Here is a 23,803-nt window from a genome sequence, read left to right on the forward strand (position 1 = left end):
GCACCAAGGACCAGGCTCAGTTCCAGCCTTTGGTGACCGTGTGGAGTTTGCATGTTCTTCCTGTCTGCGTGGGTATTCTCCAGGCGCTCCGGTTTCTATCCATAGTCCAAAGATATGCAGGTTATATGGATTGGCCATGCAAATGTCCCTTAGGACCCTAAAATGTATAGCTTAGGGGAATTAATGGGGTAAACACGAGATTACTGGGATAGGGTGCAGCATGGGCCTGGATAAAATGTTCTGTTGGAAAATTGGGCAGATGTGATGGGCCAAATGGCCTCCTTCTGCACTGTAAAGATTCTATGATTCTGTACTTCATATTACGTTGCCATTCCAATTTTGAGATGTTTGTATAGTCATAGCTTTGTTCTTTGCAGTTTGTAGATATTGGTATCCAAGGGATCCTGAAGTATTTGGTCTCCAATTTACAAACTTTGGCTATCTATAAACATTGCCATAAAAGTACTCTGCTCAAAAAGTGTAAATTTGGAGGTTGCTCTCTTTTATACATCTGTACGTTTTTCACCGATGACTTGAGCCAGTAGACAAATAGTTGCCCACTACATTATTAGAAAGCACGAGATATAAGCATTGAAAATTGTCCTTTGAACGGGGTTTGATTTGTCTTTCCATGAAATGAGTGTCACTGGAAAAGGCAGCCTTAATTGTCCTTGTACCGAATAGCTTATTCCCCTATTTCAGAGAGCAGGTAAGAGTTGTATGTAGGCCAGACCATGTAAGAATGGCAATTTCCTTCCATAAAGGGGCATTATTGAATTAGATGAGTTTGTTGACAATCAACAGTGGTTTCAACATTACCGCTACTAAGTTTTCAATTCTAAGTTTTGTTAATTGATTTTAAATTCCACCAGCTGCCATAGTTGGATTTGAATCAGTATTTCCAGAGCATTAACCTAATCCTGTGGTCTAGTGACATTACCTCTACACCACCAGCTCCCTGTCATTGACAGTTGATATCAGTTTATAACAGTTTTGTAACATGGGCAATAAACACAGAAAATGCTGGAAATGTTCAGTTCATTTTGCAGATTCTGTGGAAAGACAGAGACTCAATGTTTCAGCATGATGATCTTTCATCAGCTGAGTACTTTCAGCATTCTCTCTTTAAGATTTAAAATTTCCAGCATCCACAGTATTTTGATTTTGTATTACAAATCCCTGCCTACTAAGAACTGGAATGAGAACCTCCCTGACTTTATAGTGTAAACCATTTGCAGCCAGTGAAGTCAGGAAATGTTCAGCCCATTTATTTTGGCATGATTTTAACTTCAATCCACATATAGGAACATAGAAACAGAAGTATACATTTTGCCCCTTGAGCCTGTCCTAGCATTCAGTGAGACTATGGATGATCTGCAGCTTCATTGCATGTATATTAACTTCATAGCCTTTGTCCCTGTCCTTTAATACTTTTTGGCTAACAAAAATTGATCCATCTCTGACTTAAAAATTACAGTTGATCCAGCATCAATTGCCATTTATGAAAGGGAGTTCCAAACTTTGGTCACTCTTTGCATGCAGATGTGTTTCTAGCCTTCACTCAGAGATCTGGTTTTAATTCTTAGACTTGTGCTTCTGGTCCTAGATCTTCCAACCAGTGGAAATAGTTTCTCTCTGTCTTCCCAATTGTTTCCCCTTTAATGTTTTAAAAATTTAAGTTGGACCAAACCTGAACCTTGTAAGTTCAAGGAAATACAACCCCAGCTTGTTTACCTCCTCTTTAACCTTGAGTCCAGATACCATTCTGGTAAATTTAAGCTGCACTCCAACCAAGACTAGTATATCCTTCCGAAGACATTGTTCACCACTTCTGATGTAGCCTAACTAGGTTACAGCTGAAGCTGGACTTTACCCCTTTTGCATTTTATGCCCTCACAATATAAATACCAATTAGTCTTTTATTGTATCTTTACTGTATCTGTACTGTGTCTGACATTTACATCTATGAACCTGGACCACCACAGTTTCTAACAATTTACTTTTTTGAAAGTACACTTTTTCTATCCTCTTTACGTAAAAGTGAATTTGCCTAGAATACTTTGCATTTGCCTAGATTTAAATCCATTTGGCACAGTTTTGCCCATTGGTTTAACCTGTTCAGGGTGGCACAGTTGTTAGCACTGCTGCCTACAGTGCCAAGGACCTGGTTTGGGTCAGTGTCTGTGCAGGGTCTGCACATTTTCCTTATGTCTGCGTGGCATTCCTTTGGGTGCTCTGGTTTCCTTCCATAGTCCAATGCTGGTTAGCTGCATTGGCCACGCTAAATTCTCCTTCAGTCTACCCAAACAGGTGAGAGACTGTGGCAATTAGTAGATTTTTGCAGTAACATCATTGCAGTGTTAATATGAGCCCACTTGTGACACTAATATATAAACTTTATCAGTATCTCTTGTAATATTATGCTTTCATCCACACTAACAATGCTGCCTATCTTTGCAGCATCAACAAATTTGGATGTGTGGCTTTTTATCCCATCGCCTAAGTTGTTAGTACAGAGCTTTTGAAAAGGAACGATGCAAGACAATAGCTAAGATTATCCTTACCAAAGTGTGTAACCTCCTTTTTATCCATATGAAGATTAATTTGTCAATTATATGCCCATTTTGCAAGTTTATTTATGTTTTGTTGACGAATGCTTCGGCATTAAATTGGGGATGGGGTTTAGTTAGTGTCATCCACAAATTTTGAAGTTGTATTTCTGAAACCCGAGTCCAAATTGTTTATGTAAATAGTGAACAACAATAGTCCCAATATCCCTTCCCATATTTTGCCAATTTAAGTGACTAACTTTAACCCCTACTAACCCTTTAATTGATCACTATATTTTGTTGCTGTTTTTGAGCCTATGTTTTGCATATAAAATGCTGTAAGATTCACTTTTAATTACAGTGGCAGCACTTGAAAAATAATTACATAAAGTTTGCAAAGCATGATACTAAATAATTTCTTTCCTTGTTCCTTGCTTTAATGTATTTAATAATTTTAGATCTATTAAAAAAATAGATGTGGAAAGGCTACCAATCTGGAATACTTCCATCATAGAATAGAATAAACTGCAACATTAATTTTCTTCTGTTAATTCTACTTTTTGTTTATTTTTGTTTAAAAGCTCCATGTTGAAGGAGCCCAGTATAGAAAGTTTGCAAGCTTTATGTGCTCTGGGCCTTTCGAAGAAGGATACTACCCTCACTACAGCAGCACTTAATGAACTGTTCAAACATTCGGACAAAGTCAGTTCAACCTATGAAACCAGCCTTTTATCTTCGGGAATGTTTTCTTTGCAAGCTAACAGTGTAGCTGTGCAAAGACAGGCAGCCAAAGCTATCCATTGGTAAGAAAAATGACTAAAATGCTTACTTCAATGCACAGATGAGAATTTGTCATTTTGTACTTAAAAACCGAAAATTTGAAAGGAGCATATGATGACCTTTAACCTATAAAGTATATCCCTACAACAGTTATTACCGTATGCATATTGCATGCACAGTTTGATTACTTGTAATATTATAGTAGACCCTTTCTTCTTGGCTTCAGTACAACTTTTAATTCTCGGCATTGCTGTCTATTTTGAATTTATAAATGTTGGGATATAGTCTAATTAAAAGGCTGCAAGTTAGGCTTCATGTACTGTTCAGAGCTATTCCAAATTTGCCCTTGCTGTTTTACCTTTTATAACATTTGGTTTAAATGATGTTTATCACTCATAATTTAGAATTGCATTCGTGTTTGATCCTTATCTTACGGGGACTAAAGAATTTTTTTAATGATGAACTATTATAGAAAAATTGATGTTTATCTTCTGTAAATCAATGGCTAAAAATAAAAGTCCAATGAAACTGACCATAAAAATAATATTCCTTGCAGTTTTAAGCAAAGACCTGTGTTGCTTTCCACTTGTTCCGCCTTCTTCCAGCTACTCTGGCCCATAAAGATTGTATACTGATAAGCCAAACAGGGCTACTTGCCTTGTCATTACTTCAGCAGCCCATGAACAGGTGATAAAATGCTGGAGCTGCCACTTCACTTGCCTGTAAACTCCATCTTCATGCCATTAATTTAGTTATTAATTTTTCTTTTCTTTCCCATGCTGCTCCCCTTTTATAAAAGACAGAGCTATAAATACAGTCATAAATTTACCAAGTAAAAACTGCATGCACCAACATACACCTGCTTCAATTAAGCTCTGCACTTTTTCTCAGCTAATTGAGATGAGGCTGAAGTATTTAGGCTATTGAGTTTGTAAAGTTGACTTTCTGATGTACTTCATTTCTCCCAAAGTTTTGCTGTGCCCTTAATTTATTCAATTTTGTAAGTCATACTGTTCTTTACACGCAAGTTTTCTCAATTGTTTTTGGATTAAATTTTTAGTAATCATTCATGGTTTTGGAAAAAAAATCACAGCATAAATTTATGCAGCTCTTCACTGGATGCACACTAGTTCATCCTGACAGGTCTAATAAACTACTCTAAGCATAAACTGTTAACTTCTCACAGTTATGTGTTGAGGTGGGAAAGGGCTCATTAAAAAGCCATTTGGCACCAATTTTTCCCAAGCATATTGGAATTTTAATGGATGAAATGGAAGTTGCTTTCCTATGCCTCTTAACGACTGCATTATCACGTCAGGCATTCTGTGCCCAACTAATGGCCCAGCATTAGGAGAGCGGGAGGCTGCTGAAGATCACTGTCGTTGCCTCTGTCACCCTTCTTCCCACCCAACTCATACCCCCACTCCTTCCCTTCCGGGAGCCCCTCCCTGTAATTCACACATCTGAATCCAGCATTCCAGTGACAGCCCCTGAAGTCCTGAGAGCATTACCAGGAGCCGCCACCATTTCTGGCGGCTCTGCTATCAATGGAGAATTGCTGACCTGGAGAAGGTCTTCGGAGAACTGAACGTCACTCAATTCGGTCGAACCTCCCCCACAGAAGAAGTGATGCAGTTTTCCCACCAGTTCCGCGGTCGGTGAGCGGAGCCATATCGAGACACTAAATTTTGTCTATTGCCTGTGCTGCAGGTTCTTATGGCAGATTTCACAGCATTATATCTGGTCTGTGCTTACCTAGAACTTGTGAAAACTTACTGCCTTCGGTCATTACCAGTTATGGTTGGTGGCATCTTAGTTGGTATAATATAAATTCTGCAATCAAAAGTAGATCCTGCATATAATTTTTTGTTACCCACTTCATGTTGCTGTGAAAAGTGGTTTCAATTTTGAAATGTATAGACTCACTCCTTTTTGTAGATTTTCATGCAGCTTACAGATCTGAATATCATACACCTAAACATTTATCAAAAATAGTATTTGTAGGTTAACTGTAAAAACTATAGCTGTATTACAAATGTTTTAAACATTCCTTCCCAGCAATCCAGCTGATCCTGCCCTTTGGACATTATTATCCAGACTTATTCCTCAACACACTCCCCAGATTGCAAAAGTAAGTTATCAATAATTAGTTTATAATATTGTCACAGAAAATATGTTTTTGTGCAAAATAATTTGTTTTTAATGTATCTTTTGGCTGCTTATGGTGAGATAAATAAAATACTGTGGATAAATTATTTGGGAGTCGTGAGGAGTTTTAGGGCTATTGCTGCCCAGCAAGTTGGTAACAAATAAATAGGACAGCACAGAAGAATGTGATTTGAGTGGACAACAGCATTAGACTTCTGCAAGGAAGGCCTGATCGAATTAAGTGCCTTCTAGGCTTTCCCTGCAATTTAGGATCTTGGTAGCTGAAATCCCACCTGGTGCAAACCAGCAGCCCATCAGAGGCCAGCAGCACCACTGGGAGTACAGCTAGTGCTCCAGGGATTTCAAGAACTGTTATTGAATTCTTGGACTTGAGTGATTTAGAATGGGGTTGCAATATTAGCCTCCTTGTACAGAGACTAGAATATGTTAATATAATACACTAGTTACTTGCTATTACAATAGTTAATAAGAGATATATTCTGTATGAAATTGCTTCCTTGAGGATTTGTGGGTTGACGTATAGTGTCCCTACAAAATTCATCTCTGGAAATAGAGCTGATGTCTCCTAACCAGTCTATATGTACATCTTGCCTTTCATAAGCACTGTGCATCCAGAGGTATCCCACATTCACCATGTTGATGTATTCATTGCTAGTCTATCAGCCCTAGCACATGAATAAACTCATAAGGTCACTAATTATAGTGAAAGCCGTAGGCTGTGTAACGAAGCACAATTCACACCCTCATCACAGGCGCTGTTCGCTCTAAATTTTATCTGTATCAGGTGAGCTACAAATTCCTCTCAGTATTTGTCCATGGACAGTTTACATTTTAAAAGTCATGACTTGCATTATGCTCAAAATGTCTCTTGATGAACTGACGAAGTTGCATGAACATGTTTGTTTCACTGCATGAGACTTTCCTTGCTGTGCATTTGCATATCTTGGGAGAAAACATCTCAAGCATATAAAAGGAACAGTAATGGAATATATTGTAGTTATAATAAATGGAATTCAGACTCTGCTAAAAAGGCTCTTTTTTTCTTTCCTCAAGGTCCACACAGCTAGAATTCTCCCTCGCCCAATAAGCAGTTCACCACAACCCTTAATTCTTTGTGTTGCAAAATTCCCACCTCCTCTCTGTTGCTAATTATATACTTATTTGGCCCGATTTCTCCCAAAAAATTTTAGTGCTGAATTGGCGGGAAAATTTGTGTAATTCACGATTGTTTTTTCAATTAAAGTTCAGAAAAGAATCTCCCACCCTCTGTGCACTGCAGAGGTCACAGTCATGAATATCGTTAATAGCTCGGGGCAGGGCTTATTCATGCCAGAGTCTGATAGTTCCAGGCCTGCTCTTTGCTAACCAGCTGAATCACTGGCTGGCCTGGGACCTGTGCAGTGCTGCCCCCCAGCCTCCCCCCACCTCCCCATCCACTGCCCAATCGTGATCCACACAAGCATTCCTGGGCCAGTAACCCCTCTCCTCAACCCACACTGATCATTGGCCTGTCTCCAGTACTGACCGGATCCAAGTGGCAGTGGGACCCTCCCTCCACCAATTGCCCCTAGGCCCTGCCCCTTGGCACTGCTGAGTGAGCAGTGCCAAAGTACCTCTGGACATGGGCACTTTGGGTGGTGCCAGGGGCATACACTAGCACTGTCAGGGGGCCCAAGCCCAGGGGGTACCCCCCTCCTCCCCGCACAGCTCGACCTTCTTTGGGGGGTGGGGGGTTGGGGGGGGGGGGGGGGTGCGGGGTCCCGAATGTCCTGCCCTTCACTCCAGTGAGGTCATCCCACTCATTCCCTGAAAATGAGAACTACTGTAAACCCTGCTGGAGTGAAATTGCATAGGCAGGGTGGGAGATGCTATCAGGCCCTGAGAATTCAAACCCAGGCCCAATAGTCACATGCAAATAACATTCAAAATATATTTAAAGTACATACCTGGCCTTCCTGCCACTTTCCTGCGTAGTCCTGACTACAAATTGGCGCATGCGCGTGTTTCCTGACCAAACCCGCCAAAAAATTAGTGGATCAGAATGGGAGAATCACCCCTAATGTGTTTAATTGTATGCAGACAGTGCGCATTAACTGGGGATTCACTTGTGCTGCTACAAATGGGCATAATCTGGAACAGTTGATTAGGAGACACATGCTTGAATTGTGTCACTCTATACATAATTGCTTATAAAAGTGTAAAGATTGGCTCCAGTACCATCCTTCACCAGCTACCTCTCTGGAATATAACTCAAATAGAATATTATATTCTGTAAGATTAGTACTCTGCATGAGTACATTTGTAATAAGAGTTGTTTCTGCAAATATTTTATAAACTTACATGAAGTAGTTCTTCTATATGAAAAGCACTTGGTAGAGGAAAAGATATCTGAATTTAAGTTTTAGTGTAGCGGTGTGATCAGAAACAGTATCTTAACCTTCTCGAACATTTTTCTCTTCAGGCTGGAGCAGTAGCTGGCAAAATTGCACAAATTCTAAGTTCTCATCACACAAAGGTAAATGTAAGCAAAAGTAGTAATTTATGCTGTTGTTTGCATATTTTTCAGGCTAAAATCACTAATAATAATTTACAAAACAAGTTGCACTTTACAAACATCTTAACATAAAACATTCATGGTTTAAGCATTTTGTGCCTTAAATTATTTTTTTCCTTTAGAGTGCGCTTCTGTGCAGTGCTGTAAATCAGTTGGCAGAAGGTAAACATGCAGCTGACAGTAAAAAGGATAATGCATTAAAAACTATTCAAAAGACAATCCATCTGTATCCAGGTAAGTATAGAGTCCGTGTTTCAAATTAAAACAATACCTACCTCTCCCTTGCCCCAGTGTGCTAAAATATCCTTAAGTTAAATGGACAGATTTTCTATTACAAAATATTTTTGTATATTTTTGTAAACAATTCAAAATATTTTGCCAGTAGCTCCCTAGAGCACAGTTTGAGTCCATGTTTTTTCTTTTCCTTCATAGAATCCCTACAGTGTAAAATGAGGCCATTTGGCCCATTGATTCTGCACCGACTCTCTGACAGAACATTTCACTCATGCCCTATACTCATAACACCACATAATTACCCTGCTAATCCCCCTAAGCTACACATTTTGGGACACTAAGGGGCAGTTTACCAAGGCCAGTCCACCTAATCTGCACATCTTTGGACTGTGGGCGGGAACTGGAGCACTCAGAGGAAAGCTCCGCAGACATGGGAAGAACGTGCAAATTCCAGTCATCCAAGGCCAGAATTGAACCTGGGTCCCTGGCGCAGTGAGGCAACAATGCTAACCACAGTGCCATTGTGCTTCCCCTCTTCTATTAGTCTCAGGTACTCTGTTGTATATCCAGTTAGTCTTGAAATCTTCATATTACTGGCCTTTGACTTCATGAGCTACTTAATATGATAGTTGCTTTGCTTTGTTGTCAGGGCACATCTTGAGCTGTAACTCTCGTTGAATATTCAATAAAGATAAACCCAGACTCCCTTCATTATTGGAAGGCAACTTTGCAAATAGAAATCTGCATATTTTTAACTTGGGATCTGAATGGTAAATCTGAAGATTATCCGTCTCAAAGATGTTCCAATAATTCCATATCCTTGGTTCTGTTATCTGTACAGATTTCGACTGTATATTGGTTATCAGTCTGCCTGACACTGAAGATATTGGCCACAAACTCACTATTAAGCATGATGTGGCTATAATTATCTAAACACTTCCAATGCTGGTTGATGAGCAACAACCCTGAACAAAGTAGTGTTGAAACTGAACCAGTTGAGACAATGGATTACCATTATCGGCTAACTTTATTTTTTAAAACCATAATTCCACAGCATTGCATAGGCGTCACAACATGGAAACATGGTATTCAGCACCAAAAGCTTGTGTTGGTGCTTATCTTTTATACAAAGGGCAGTCCTAAATTCATGTACCTGTTCTGCTGCCATAACCCCCTTTTCTTCAATCATCTATCAATGATCAATACCTCTACTTCAGTGACTGATATTGATAATTATTAGTTTCTTTTAAATCACCATATCCACTTGAGGTTCTGCTTTCAAGGTTTGTGAACCTCATCCCCAATAACTACGGTTGCTGTAAATCAAAATGCTGGGAAAACTTAGCAAGTATATCCGCATCTCTTAACTCTGCCAGCTAGGACCACATTTGTGTAGTCCAGATAGGTGAGGATAGCAGATTTTCTTCTAAAGGAGATTAGTGATCCAGATGAGCTTTTATGACAATCAGTAACAGTTGCCATTGTCACAGCTGCTCGTACTCATTTTATATTACTGATTATTAAACCCATATCCCAAGAGCAGCCTGCTCCTCTGAATTATTAGTTCAGTGATGTTACCATTTATGTCACCATCTACCCCTACAATTTTTAGACATGTAAAGAGGATTATAACAAACTAAGGAATTAAATACAATTGTCAGTACAAACCATAAATGCAAAAAATGAAGATGCTTTTTAAACCTTGAATTGTGGTTCCCTTGATGTTTCTGCATTTAAAATCCGGAAATAACCATGAACGTGAGTCAGGCTTGTTTGCATTCACTGCTGTGCTTAATTTCTTTTTTCTGCTTTGCACAGCTCACATAATGTCCTTAGTCATTAAATGGCTGCTCAACCACTTTAAAGGCACAACATGACCGTTGTTGCTGTTAAATCCTGATTGGACAAATTTCTACCACTGAGGCTGAGGATATCCAATTGAGAAACGTATCAAACAAAAAATTGAAATAATATGGATTCTTCTACAGTGTTTTTTTTTTCAAAAAGCTTGGTTAACATTTTGATTTCTAAAACCAAAAAACTTTTTTTTAAAAATAAACTTAGTATTAAAACTTAGTTTTTAGAACTCGAAGTCTACTGCTCCATTGCATGTTGTAGTATACAAAAATATTGAATGCTGTTTTCTGTTAATTATTTGACTGAGTAATTACACTTTTATATACACATTGATTTGCAGATGATCCTGCAGTTTGGGCTGTTTTAATGGCAGCCTGTCACATGGAAAAAACATTATCACATTTAAAAGATACAAAACCAAAGCAAACTGCATTAGAGGAAATGTTTGTTACAACAATCAGAACAAAAGGTAAGTGATGCATTTTACAATTTAGTTTGCTTGGTAGCACACCAGTAAAGATTTTTTGTATTCCTTTGGTTCAGTGTTCCATACACTTTGAGCTGAACTTCACATCCATGTAATCGCTTCAACGTTCATGTAATCGTCTACTGTGCTTTTATCCCATGCTTACTGTTTCTTGAAATGTTATTCGTATTTTCAGTAACTTAATTAGGATCTATCTTCTCCAGTGTCATTTTTGTATGATTCCCTAGTGTCACTAGTTATGACATGTAAAATGGTGGTACATTTTTTCACTTGTCTTCTACATCAACCTGTTATATCTGATATGGAGATGCTGGTGTTGGACTGGACGGGTACAGTAAGAAGTCTCAACACCAGGTTAAAGTCCAACAGGTTTATTTGGAATTACCTGATAGAGCAGCACTCTATAAACTCGTAATTCCAAATAAACCTGTTGGACTTTAACCTGGTGTTGTGAGACTTCTTACTGTTGTATCTGATATTTGTGCTATGCTTGTTTTTGTTGTATATTTTTAGGGAGAGGTGTTCTCTTTCGTATATAATTTTGAAATTTGTTTTATTTTATAGTGGAAACAGAGAAGAGAATACCAGCTCTCTATCTTCAATCCCTAGAAAACTGGTCTCTGCAACAGGCCGCAACTGGATTAAAAGAAATGGGCAGGCACTCTGAAGCTGAAGCCTTCTGCACTAAAGTACTGTATAATTCAAACAGCAGTTTCATATATATATCTGCAACAGTGTGTTGTTCTGCAGGGTGATGGCTGTATTAATAATTTCAGGCCAGTAGATTTCAAAACTTAAATTTGAAAATAAATATATTTTATAAAATGTCATTTTGAGTACAGTGATCTGGGTAACCATTTATTTGAGACATTATTGCAACCAATTAATATTTTGGTATGCAGTTTTAGATCAAGGGACTTATGAAAATGTCCTATCATCAACTATAATATCTGATGCTTTAAAATTTAATGTAACCACAGCAACTTGCATTGCACATTTAATGTAGGAAAGCATTCCACCTTACTTCACAGAAACCTGGAACACTCCTTAACTATGTGTACACCTACTCAACAAGGACTGCAGTTATTCAAGAGGCATTACCACCTTTTCAAGGGCAGCACCAGGGACTTGGGTCACTGTCTGTGTGGAGTTTGCACATTCTCCCCATGTCTGTGTGGGTTTCCTCCAGGTGCTCCAGTTTCCTGCCACAGTCCAAAGATATGCGGGTTAAGTGGATCGGCAGTGTTAAATTGCCCCTTAGTGTCAGGGAGATTAGCTGGAATACATGCATGGAGTCTGGGTGGGATTGTGGTTGGTGCAAACTCAATGGGTCGAATGGCCCCCCCGCCCCCCCTTCTGTTCTGTAGGGTTCTATGATTCTAAATGCTGGCCTTGCTAGCAATGCCCACGTCAAATACGGAAAACACAAATGCATTTGAACAAAAATGTAATACTGACCCAAAGAAGGAGATATTTGTAGGTGCAAGTAAAGCCTTAGTCAAATAAATTAAAAGAAGGTTTTATAAGGGGGGGAGAGAGGGAGCATATCATTTAAAGATGTTCTTAAAATTACTAAGCACCTTTTTTAATTGATGGACTCCTCCTTTATCTTAGGTTCTAAAGAGACAGCCAGACCACCCGATGGTCTTCCTATTACTGAGACAGGTTCAATGTGAACAGCTTTTGCTTTCAAACCAGCAGCTTCCAGATACTGTTTTAGAAGAGCTGAAGAAGGCTGTGATGTCAAACTTTACATCAGTAACCGCTTGGCATGTATGTTTGGTTTGTGGTTATGACTTATTGTAATAGTCCTCCAGTTTGATTTCCTGTAATGGTTGTCTGAGCATTAGGTTTCAGGGCAGGAATTTAGAAAAAAAATGCATCAAATTTTCTGTAGATTCTTCTGTTCATTAGACTCCTGCATTCTAAGTGAAAACACCCTGAACTTAACCATCAGCAATTTTAAACTTCTTGTATTCTCTACTCAATTGATGGTTTCTTTCATAAAACAACATTGAAAACCACCTAAACTCAATTTTAGAAATTTTAATTTTAGAACTTTTTAATTTTAGAAGTTACTCTCTTGCAGAGAAAAGATGGGCTGAATACTAAGTGGCGCATAAACATTGGCATGGGCTGGTTCTGCTAAATGTCCTATTTCTGTGCTGTATCTTCTATGTAAGAGTGAATGTGCTGTATTGTGCCTTTTAGAAATACTTCCATTAGTTTGCGGTCCCTTTGGGCAGATGGGCATCCAAGACCTCCCCCTAATAATGCACAATTTCCCCTGATTTGTATGAAGATTAAGGAGTCACCTATCAGCCCACTAAATTTGCAAGGTCAGCAGTGGAGTTCCTGGACAGGCACGTTTCTTGGCCTTCCATTTCCAAATCAAATATGGATTTTCTATTTCAGATTCATATATTTTAAAGGTGAGGCTATCTTGAAATCTTGCCTGCTTCTATAACACTGATTTCAGATCAGAATTTTACAGTCAGCAGCAAAACAAGGGTGCTCACCACTGATGTCAAGGGAAGTCTGACAGATTTAACAATCTCTTCAGCTTGACTTTTTGAATCTCTTGTTTAATGAGGATTAAAGGTGGAATTTCTTGGTTTATTTATTATCAAGAATTCTAATGTTGGAGAATTTAAGTTGTATTTTAATAGAAATCATAGGAAATTCATACTGTGAATTTCACTGCAAAAATCTATCATTGAAACAGTAAGTCTCACAACACCAGGTTAAAGCCTAACAGGTTTATTTGGTATCATGAGCTTTCAGAGTGCTGCTCTCTCATCAGGTGAGTGGTGAAGACTTGACAAAGCTTGTTGCTCACCTGATGAAGGAGCAGCGCTCCAAAAACTCATGATACCAAATGAATCTGTTGAATTTCAACCTGGCATTAAGACTTCTTACTGTTCCCTCCCCATCCAATGCTGGCATTGCCACATCATTGAAACACTCCTTTAAAGACATACAGATTCAGATGCCTGTTTTAATCATACAGATATATTTCTGCCATTATGTTGTGCTAAACTGGTTTCTGAAATACAAAACATTGTCTTCTATTACTGAGTCGTCATCACCCAGTCAGATTACTACATTAAACAATTTACATTCATCTTTTAATCTCTGGTTCCCTCTAGTGGCTGGCAGAAATATATAAATCTCAGGGTTTGATGGTGGCCGCAGAGATGTGCTATAGACAAGGATTGCAATTATCTTCTCAGAAAGGCAATATGAATGGCAAGTTGTCAAGTCTGCTCCGATTAGCACTCCTTGCACTTTCACTCAGTAAGGTAAGGATTTGATTAACTGCAACTGTAAATATTAAATTTTTGATTTTTGGTGTGGTACAAATACTGCAAGTGAAGGTTTTCTTTTGTACAAATATGTTTAAACCCCATTTGTTACTGCACTCTGAGTCTTGGGGTTAGACGCTTGATTCTTGCTGCTAGATAGTGCTTGAGTAGAATATTTGAGCTTTCTAGATCGTTTCTAATTTTAAAGCCAGTTTGGATGTTTTCTACTCTTCCTAGATTTCAGGATATAATAGGACTTTGTGAAAATGCTTGTTTCTGTCCTGGGGTAGCATCAGTTCATTTAATAAATTAATTGCAGGATTTTAAAATGCATTAAATATGTTCTTCTGTGAATTGATGTGTACATCAATGAAGTGCAGCTAAGTCCAATTTTTGCTGTCAGTAAAGAAAATTATGAATGTTTATTCTGGAAAATAAAACAGTTGAAAATGTTGTTGTTGTATGACTATTCGAGAGAATTGTTTGGTTATTTCATACCCAGGTGGAAAACGTTCCTTTTTGTCACCCAAATATTGTCATTTTATTTTCCATCCTATATTTTCCCTCCATCTACTGGGGATGGAATGTAAACCTGCTCTTCCATCTGTAGCAGTGCAGCAGTTCTAGAGGCAATGTTAAAAAGGCTTGGGTGGATGACTGCAACTTTGTTTTCCTCCACATGAAGAGGTGAACTGGGGTGTTTTGCTGAAACTGCAAGTAATTCAGGTGCATGTTTTCCATGTCTGTCCCTCTCTCGCAACTCCCTCTCTCAATCCCACGCTCTGCTTCCTCCCTCAATCTTGCCCTACTACATGCTGGAGGACATTGTCTGTTCCCTACATTAGCTCCCGCCCTGACTCCAGGGGAAAAGGTAGATTCTGGAAAAGCAATTCTTTCCATTACAGCATAGCAACTCGTCATCTGTTTTAGTGCCACAAATTCATTTTCCCGTCATTACAAAATGTCATTATATTCAGATTTGTTTTTCCCAAGGACCACATATTAACAATGAGAATACTTGAGTATCTCCATTGATTGTCACACCAAGTTACGAAATTTGTTTGTTTTAAATGAGCATATTTTAAAATAATCATCAGTAACAATGCCCTGTACCCTGATAACTATGTCCATCATTGACCATCATCATTCCCCTCTCTGGAGGTCAGTGCTTGAATGAAGGTGTCCTTGTGTCACAATACCTGTGCTCACCACCTAATTAGTAACCCAGTGTAATTGATGTATGCAAGTTGGAAAAATGAAAATGCAAATGCTAATTCCTTCTCTCAGTTTTAGGGTTTTATCATTGTCTCCTGACGTTTTGAATATCTGGAAGTGTAATCACAAAATATGGTTGTTTCATGCTTGATAATGTTATGATGTCTGACAGACCCGCCATTCTCGAAGTAACCCTTTAACAAAAATGGGTAAATTAATCATTTAACTTGAAGCTTTCCTTTGAAAATATTATAGTATAATTGGTTGCTGTTTTTGTTCAATCATAAAATATCATTGGCCTATCATTTCTAGAATAGAATAGAATCCCTATAGTACAGAAGGAACCATTCAGCCCATTGTGTCTGCACCAGTGTCCAAAAGAGCATCTTACCCAGGCCCATTGGCCTTGCCTTATTCCATTAACCCCGCACATTTACCATGGCAGTTGCTATTGACTAATTCAATGTTTACTTGTCACAATGATCAGAGGAAATTATATCTTTAAAAGAGCAGAATGATACTTAATTTTGAGATGAAGCTGTAGTACGAGGCCAAAATAAATTCTTTAAAAAGTACTACACCTTTCCCATGCTGTGACCAGCCCATCATCTTTTGATTTGAAGGCATACACAGTAAATTAAAGTTTACATGCTAATTTATCAAAATTTGGATCCAGCAAGAACTAGTACCTTTTTCATAATGCTTTTCTGCATTACAAATTGACTTAATCTGAGGATTTCCATGCATAAAGTATTCAGGACAACTGATTACTTACTACATTGATTTTGAGAATCTTATCTGATATGATAAAGTATGTAAATACTTGCCACCTCTTAAGATTTTTCAGAACATGAACTGGTTAACCTCTAATATCCAATATAGTTTTGTGACTGAATAAATTTGTTGACAGGGAAGGGAAAGAAGGTAAGATAACTAATACATGACTAAAGTAGTTCTGAAAAGTTGAAAATTAGTGATTATCTCATAAGGTGAGTGCCACCAGTTTTCCCCTCTTCCAATTAAAGTTAATTAGACTTGCAATTATTGTCTGGTTGGTGAAATTTTATTTGTGATGGGTTTTGATATAAGTTTCAAACAAACTTAGCACAATTTTAAGAGGGTAGATCTTACTCCTTTCAATAGGTTCAGCATGAAGTATATTATACCCGATTGAACAATATTGTGTAAAAATTTTATACTTGCACTTTTTTTAGATTAAATTTCAGAACAATCGATGGATATCACTAGTCAAAGAAGCAACCGGTGAAGCTCAAAAGATCTGTTTCTGTCCTCTTGCTGGTCTGTTTCAAGCACTCCTGCAATTTATAGTTAAAATGGGAGCAAGGTAATGTTATACTTGTATGTTTACTGCTGCAAATACTTTCAAAATGTCAAATTATGCACTGAAACATGCAACAGAAGTGGCGTCTCTAGTAGAGGACAGCAAGACAGATTTTGAAAGTTCTAATGTAAGGTCATCAATCTGAAACATAAACCTGGTTTCTCCCTCCGTAGATGCCTCTTGCTGTGTTTCCAACATTTTCTGTTTTATTTAAGGCAGAACTTAATGTAGTCAAATCAGATCAAATAACTAATTCAAACCACTTGAGCTACAGATGCATTAATGTCTGTGCCTCTCACATTGGGGTGCTGAGATGAGGCTTTACTTAGGGATTGACAGGATTCAGAGATAGTATGATTTTTGCTGGAACTGTTGTGTTCTTAAGTAGAAGGAAAGATGTAGTTGAGCAAATCAACAACTGCAGAAGTGTCATGTTGAATGGAGAACCAAAGGCTAGATAGTTGGGGTTCTTTAAGTGAGGTTGCAAGTTATTTGGTGGAAAGATTTATTAATAGATTATAAAAGCAAAATAGTGCAGATGCTGGAAATCTGAATTTATTTTTTTAATGGACAACTGTTGAAAGAGTTTGAAAAAAAATGAAGAGGTGTGCGGTGCAAGATGTAGTCAAGTTGTCAGGTGACCCTGTCAAAATTAGAGTCGGCAAAGTCAAAAGGAATGTGGGTAGGAGACTTCACATGAAAGGAGAGATATAGGGATAATAAAAGGGTGGGGAATTCTGAAGAGAAAAGGTAAGGGAGCTGAAATAATAGTTGGAATTGTTGAAGGTATGCTTAGTTCACAGGTGGACTGGAGGAAAGAAGGAACAATATTTTGTGGAAATTCGATGTAGTTGAATGTGAAGATGGAGGTTGAGGATTTTAGAGGAAGGAACATAAGAAATAGAGACACAAAAGAACAGTAAAAGTATGAACAAGGAGGAACTCCTAGAGGAGTTGGAGGAGAGACTAACTTGTGATGATGTGATGAAGTTTGGATGGAGCTGATAGCAGAAAAGATAATCAGTCTTTGGACTCTAACACTTTGACTTGACTTCTAAACCTCAAAGGGCTTTAAAGGCTAATTGGGACAAATTAATTCAATTTCCTTGTGTCTGTCCTACAGGGAAACACGACGGCTGCTGGAGAGAGTGGTATATCAACCTGGTTACACAGAGAGCATTGCATCGGTTGCACGTTGGTACCTCCTCCGGCATTTGTGGGCCAAAAATGATGATGAACTTATCACAGTAAGATTTTGCACCTTTATACCTGAAAAAGGTCCAGTCTACCTGATATCTAAACTGTTTGAGCAACAGGTGAAGCTAGCCTTTTCATTCTGCAACTCTGCAATAGTGGAGGCACAATGGCACAGTGGTTAGCACTACTCAAAGTGGATTTGAAGGAAAACTGAGGGTGGTGGGAATCTGGCACTTACTGCCAGAAAGGATGGTAGAAGTGGGAACCCTCAGCATTTAGATGAGCAGTTGAAACATTCTAGTATTCGGACCAAGTGCTGGAAAATGGGATTAGATTGGACAGGTGCTTGATGGCAAGTACAGACATGATGGGCTGAAGAGTATCTTTGTGTGCTATAAAACTGTATAACTCTCTTTGGTTATGTTGGTAGTAGTTTCATGATGACTTTCCATCATTCCTGTTTAAAATTTCCATTGTCTCAGCCGCGTCTTCAAAAATGGCCAGGGCAAAAGAGTACTAATTCATGGCTCTTGGTTTAACATCTAAAAGGTATTCCCTTTGACACTGCACTTGATATTGTATTAAACTATCAGATTTGGTTACATGCTGAAATCCGTGAGTGAGACTTGAATCTACAACTTTGACTGTGGAAATTGCTACTAACTTTAGCCAGTTCTAATGCTGACCATTTTTACACACAAGATCTCCATCAAACAAAGGAAGTAATGTTTCCTAGATCTACATGAAATACTTTGGACATAGTGGAAATGAAATTCATGCAAGCAGAGCAAAAAGTGGCTGGCTAGTCCAGAGGAGGCAGGAATTTGAGGTGGAATCTGGAGCAGTAATGTGCAACTTCCATCACAAATTCAACTTGGACACTCCCCTTCCCTTGCAGGGTTTAGGATATGTCTTCAAACAGTCTTGGGCTACTCCAGTAATTTTGGCCAGTACATCCTCTTCATTCCCAGCAGAAAAGACATAGATTGTAATAAGTAATGTTTGTATGTCAACCAGCTATTGGAGCAATGCAGGCAAGGCAAACTAGTTTTCAACAACAGTCCCACACTTGCAGCAGAATTGTTGAATCCTAATCACGGGCAGTATTGTGAATCTTTTTGTTTCAATCTCCCAAAGCCCCAGCAGGCCCTGAAGTCAGTTGTGGTAAGCTAATCACTGATTTGACTGAGCTTAGCTGATTTTACACAAACTACATTTGAAAACTGAGACTTTGCTGATCTTAATGGATCAGATATTTGCCAGATAAACTCAGATTACAAATTATGTTCACTTCTCAAAATTGTTTGTTTCAAATGAATTTACTATATTTCTAGGTTTTACTTCAAAATGCCAAACTGAAAGAAGATTTCAGAATGGAAGAGCTGTACAAGAAACTTCTTGCATCATCATAACAAAAATGAGGATCTGAATTCAAATGCATGCAGAATAAAGTCATGCATAGTAATTGCATGTGGCCACCAATATCACTTAGACTTCTGGTTGTCAAATAGCAGTAGCTATATATAGCTGGTTTTTTGAAGCACTTTGAGTTTTTCTTAATGCTAATATGTAGATCTAAATGTTTTCTGCTACCATCATATTTCCCTGTATTTTGCATCTTAAAAGGTAAAAATTCAAAAATGCCATCATGACTGGGAAGCATGCTGATTCCTCTATTTTTAACTGAATGGTTTATTTTTAACTTGACCAGTGATCTGTAGTATTGCAGTATAAATCACAAAGAAACAATCATGTTTGAACATTTGTTGCAAAGGTGTAATGTCACATGAATTCGCATCATGATTTCCTATTGAAACCTGCAGTTGTAGGTAAAAATATTTTGTTGCATATTTGAGTTTATTAAGCTTCACAGAATTGTTGATTACTTTTATGATGCATGCAACATAATGCAACCTCTATAATGGATTTGGTTGTTTAGGACAAATATTATTTGTGCTTTACATCAAATTATTCAAGTAAGTCAGATATACTATACAATAGCAAATGTGTAAATTCTGTATTGAACTCAAATCTTCAAAAATGCTGCTTCAATAAAAAAAACCTTGATCTATAGGAATCCTTCATTACTTTTAAAGAGTGATCTTATTGGGAAAATATTTCAGTGATGCTTCTTCCCTACAGCTTTGCATCATGTTGATCGAATAAAAATTCAAAGGGCTTTTGAGTAACAATGAAGTTCTACTCTGAATGCAAGTCAAACCCATGTTCTGTGGAGATGGAGTGTGAATCCAGGGTCACAGTGCAGTGATTAAAGGACAGTGGTTGGAGATCAGTTGCGCTCTAGCAGTTGACCCTCTTGTATTGAGTATAGAAGTCTTTGTTGTCCTCCTTTTTATATATAGCTTGCTTTGAATAAATTGAATTACTTTCACCTGCATGGTAATTGAAGAGCCTCACAACTATTATAAGGGCACTTGCCCCACACCAGCCTGTTGAGCTAAAGCTTATCTGTGCCACAGGTAAATTTAGTGATGTAATGAGTCTAAGTACCACCCAGTCTACTTTCAATCAACAGTAAAGTGATGGAAAGAGTCATCAATAGTGCTATCAAGCAGCACCTACTCAGCAAGAACCTGCTCAGTGACATCCATTTTGGGTTTTGCCAGGGTCACTCAGCTCCAGACTTCATTACAGCCTTGGTTCAACTGTGGATGAAAGAGTTGAAATCCAGAGGTGAGATGAGTGACAGCCATTGCCATCAAGGCCACATTTGAACAAGTGTGGCATCAAGGAGCCCATGGGTATCAGGGGGCAGACACTTCTTTGGTTAGAGCCATACCTGGTACGTAGGAAGATGGTTGTGGAGGGTCAGTCATCTCAGCACCAGGACATCTCTGCAGGAGTCCCTCAGGGTAGTGTCCTAGGCCCAATCTTCAGCTACTTCATCAATGACCTTCCCTCTATCATAAGGTCAAAAGTGCAGATGATCGTGCAATGTTCAGCACCATTTGTGGCTCCTCAGCTACTGAAGCAGTCCATGTTAAAATGCAACAAAATCTGGGCAATATCCAGGCTTGGACTGACAAGTGGCAAGTCACATTTGCACTATAGAAAAGCTATGTAATGACCATCACAATAAGAAACACTCTAACCACTGACTCTTGACATTCAATGGTGTTACATCACTGAATCCCCCCACTGTCAACATTTTGGGGTTACCATTGACCAGAAATTCAACTGGACTCACAACATTAACATAATGGTTATAAGAGCAGATCGGAGCTTAGGAATACAGCGGTGAGTAATTCACCTCCTGACTCCTAAAAGCCTGCCTATCATCTACAAGGCAGAAGAGTGATGGAATACTCCCCATTGGCTTGGATGGGTGCAGCTCCAACAACACTCAAGAAGCTTGACACCATCCAGGACAAAGCAGTGTGCTTGATTTGGCACCACCAACACTCAGTCGCAACATTTATCTACAAGATGTACTGCAGCAATTCACCAAAGATCCTTAGATGGCACCTTCCAAACCCATGACCACTTCCATTTAGAAGTGCAAAGGCAGCAGATATATGGAAACACTGCCACCTACAAGTTCCTCTCCAAGCCACTCACCATCCTGACTTGGCAATATATCACTCTGTCAAAATCCTGGAATTCCCTCCCTAACAGCATTGTAGGTCAACCCTCAGCACATGGACTGCACCGTCACCTTCAAGGACAACAAGTGGTGGGCAATAAATGCTGACCTGCTAACAACACCCATGTCCCACAAATGAATCATCCTGATGGAGGACCACTACTTCCTCTTTCACTATGATTTTGCAGCTGTCTTTATGATGGAAGAAAATCCTGCCAAAATATTCATTTAATACCTCACTGATGTTCTAATCTCCTATCTGATTCCTAATCAGCCTCATTCTTCCTTTTTCTATTTCTGTAGGTTAATCCAGTGGTGATAGAAATTCTGAGAAACATACTGCACAATAGTATTAATGACTTTGCTCTCAATAGCCTGAGTCAGAAAGAAAACAGATTGTCAATATAAGCCTTTTGTTTTTAAAGCCCTTGGCTTGTAGTTTTGACCTATGAATTACAGGAGAAAAAAAATTGATGATTCACTCAAAAGGTTGTTACACTTAATAGGGTTAGTTTACTTACACCCATGATCACATTTAATTTGATTACAGAAAATGATTTCATAATACACTGGGGGGGAGGGGGGGAACTGTTATTCTACTCAGCAAATAAATATTTCAACCATAAAGAACAGCAATGACCCTGAAGTGGACAGCTCTTGTCGTTGCAGTTTGTTTGGATCCATCTAAAGTAAAGATCTTTGTCATTTTCAGCCTCTTGCATCCCTTTACAGAGGATGGATCTGAGTTGCTACCTTGATAAGGCCTATGAAGCTTCTCGCTAAGATACAATATCCAATAATCCGTAGAGTTCTTTCTTTAAACAAGAGAACATTACAGCGCAGTACAGGCCCTTCGGCCCTTGATGTTGCACCGACCAGTGGAACCAATCTTATGACCCTGTAACCTAAACTATTCCAATATTCTCCATATGTCTACCAATGACCACTTGAATGCCATTAAAGTTGGCAAGTCCACTACTGCTGCAGGCAGGACATTCCATGCCCTTATTACCCTCTGAGTAAAGAACCATCTCTGACATCTGTCCTATTCTACGTCCCCTTGTGTTAGCCATCACCACCCGAGGAAAAAGGCTCTCACTATCCACCCTATCTAATCCTCTGATCATCTTGTATGCCTCAATTAACTCACCCCTTAACCACCTTCTCTCTAACGAAAACAACCTCAAGTCCCTCAGCCTTTCCTCATAAGACCTTCCCACCATACCAGGCAACATCCTGGTAAATCTCCTTTCCAATTTTTCCACATCTTTCTTATAATGCGGCAACCAGAACTGTACGCAATACTCCAAGTGCAGCCGCAGCAGAGTTTTTTACAGCTGCAACATGATCTCACGGTTCCGAAACTCAATCCCACTGCCAATAAAAACATGCTTTATGCCTTCTTAACAATCCTGTCAACCTAAGTGCTAACTTTCAGGGATCTAGGCACATGTACATTGAGATCTCTCTGCTCATGCACACTACCAAGAGTCTTTCCATTAACCCAATATGCTGTAATCCTGTTACTCCTTCCAAAGTGAATCACCTCACACTTTTCTGCATTAAACTCCATTTGCTACCTCTCAGCCCAGCTCTGCGGCTTATCTATGTCCCTCTGCAAACTGTAACATCCATCCACACTGTCTACAACTCCTCTGACTTTAATGTCATCTGCAAATTTACTAACCCATCCTTCTACACCCTCATTCAGGTCATTTATAAAAATGACAAACAGCAGTGGCCCCCAAAACAGATCCCTGCGGTACACCACTAGTAAGTGAACTCCAGGTTGAACATTTCCCATCAACCACCACCCTCTGTCTTCTATCAGCTAGCCAATTCCAGATCCAAACTGCTAAATCACCCTCAATCCCATGCATCCGTATTTTCTGCCATAGCTTACCATGGGGAACCTTATCAAACACTTTGCTAAAATCCATATACACCATGTCAACTGCCTTACCCTTATCCACCTCTTTGGTCACCTTCTCAAAAAACTCGATAAGGTTTGTGAGGCACAACCTACCCTTTACAAAACCGTGTTGCCTATCCCTAATCAAATTATTTCTCTCTAGCTAATTATAAATCCTATCTCTTATAATCCTTTCCAAAACTTTGCCCACAACAGAAGTAAGGCTCACCAGTCTATGATTTCCAGGATGGTCTCTACTCCCCTTCTTGAACAAGGGGACAACATTTGTTATCCTCCAGTCTTCCGGCACTATACCTGTAGACAATGATGACATAAAGCTCAAAGCCAAAGCCTCTGCAATCTCCTCCCTAGCTTCCCAGCGAATCCTAGGATAAATCCCATCCGGCCCAGGGGACTTATCTATTTTCAAACTTTCTAGAATTGCTAACGCCTCCTCCTGCACCACGCGACAGTGCAGAGGGACCTCGGGGTCCTTGTGCATGAGTCGCAAAAACCCAGCCTGCAGGTGCAGCAGGTGGTCAGGAAGGCGAGTGGGATACTGGCCTTCATAGCGAGGGGGATTGAATATAAAAGTAGG

The 23,803-nt window shown here is 39.0% G+C and overlaps 1 protein-coding gene across 3 annotated transcripts in view; it reads left to right on the top strand.

Moving 5' to 3' along the window:
• skic3 (SKI3 subunit of superkiller complex) overlaps positions 1 to 19,806 on the top strand; it is a 102,437-nt gene extending 82,631 nt beyond the window's left edge. For 2 of the 3 annotated variants that reach the window (XM_080189107.1, XM_080189106.1), the window contains exons 31-41: positions 3,131 to 3,352; positions 5,388 to 5,460; positions 7,960 to 8,013; positions 8,175 to 8,286; positions 10,484 to 10,612; positions 11,195 to 11,319; positions 12,245 to 12,403; positions 13,780 to 13,932; positions 16,365 to 16,495; positions 17,616 to 17,739; positions 19,024 to 19,806. In XM_080189107.1, the coding sequence (XP_080045233.1) occupies positions 3,131 to 3,352; positions 5,388 to 5,460; positions 7,960 to 8,013; positions 8,175 to 8,286; positions 10,484 to 10,612; positions 11,195 to 11,319; positions 12,245 to 12,403; positions 13,780 to 13,932; positions 16,365 to 16,495; positions 17,616 to 17,739; positions 19,024 to 19,101 (1,360 nt within the window). In that variant the 3' untranslated portion in view covers positions 19,102 to 19,806. The remainder of the gene's footprint in view (positions 1 to 3,130; positions 3,353 to 5,387; positions 5,461 to 7,959; positions 8,014 to 8,174; positions 8,287 to 10,483; positions 10,613 to 11,194; positions 11,320 to 12,244; positions 12,404 to 13,779; positions 13,933 to 16,364; positions 16,496 to 17,615; positions 17,740 to 19,023) is intronic. The other variant, XM_080189108.1, reaches the window with a different exon arrangement.
• Positions 19,807 to 23,803: the final 3,997 nt, after the last annotated feature.

The sequence above is a fragment of the Carcharhinus amblyrhynchos genome, chromosome 5, assembly GCF_965287045.1.
Source record: "Carcharhinus amblyrhynchos chromosome 5, sCarAmb.v2.hapA, whole genome shotgun sequence".
NCBI lineage: Eukaryota > Metazoa > Chordata > Chondrichthyes > Carcharhiniformes > Carcharhinidae > Carcharhinus > Carcharhinus amblyrhynchos.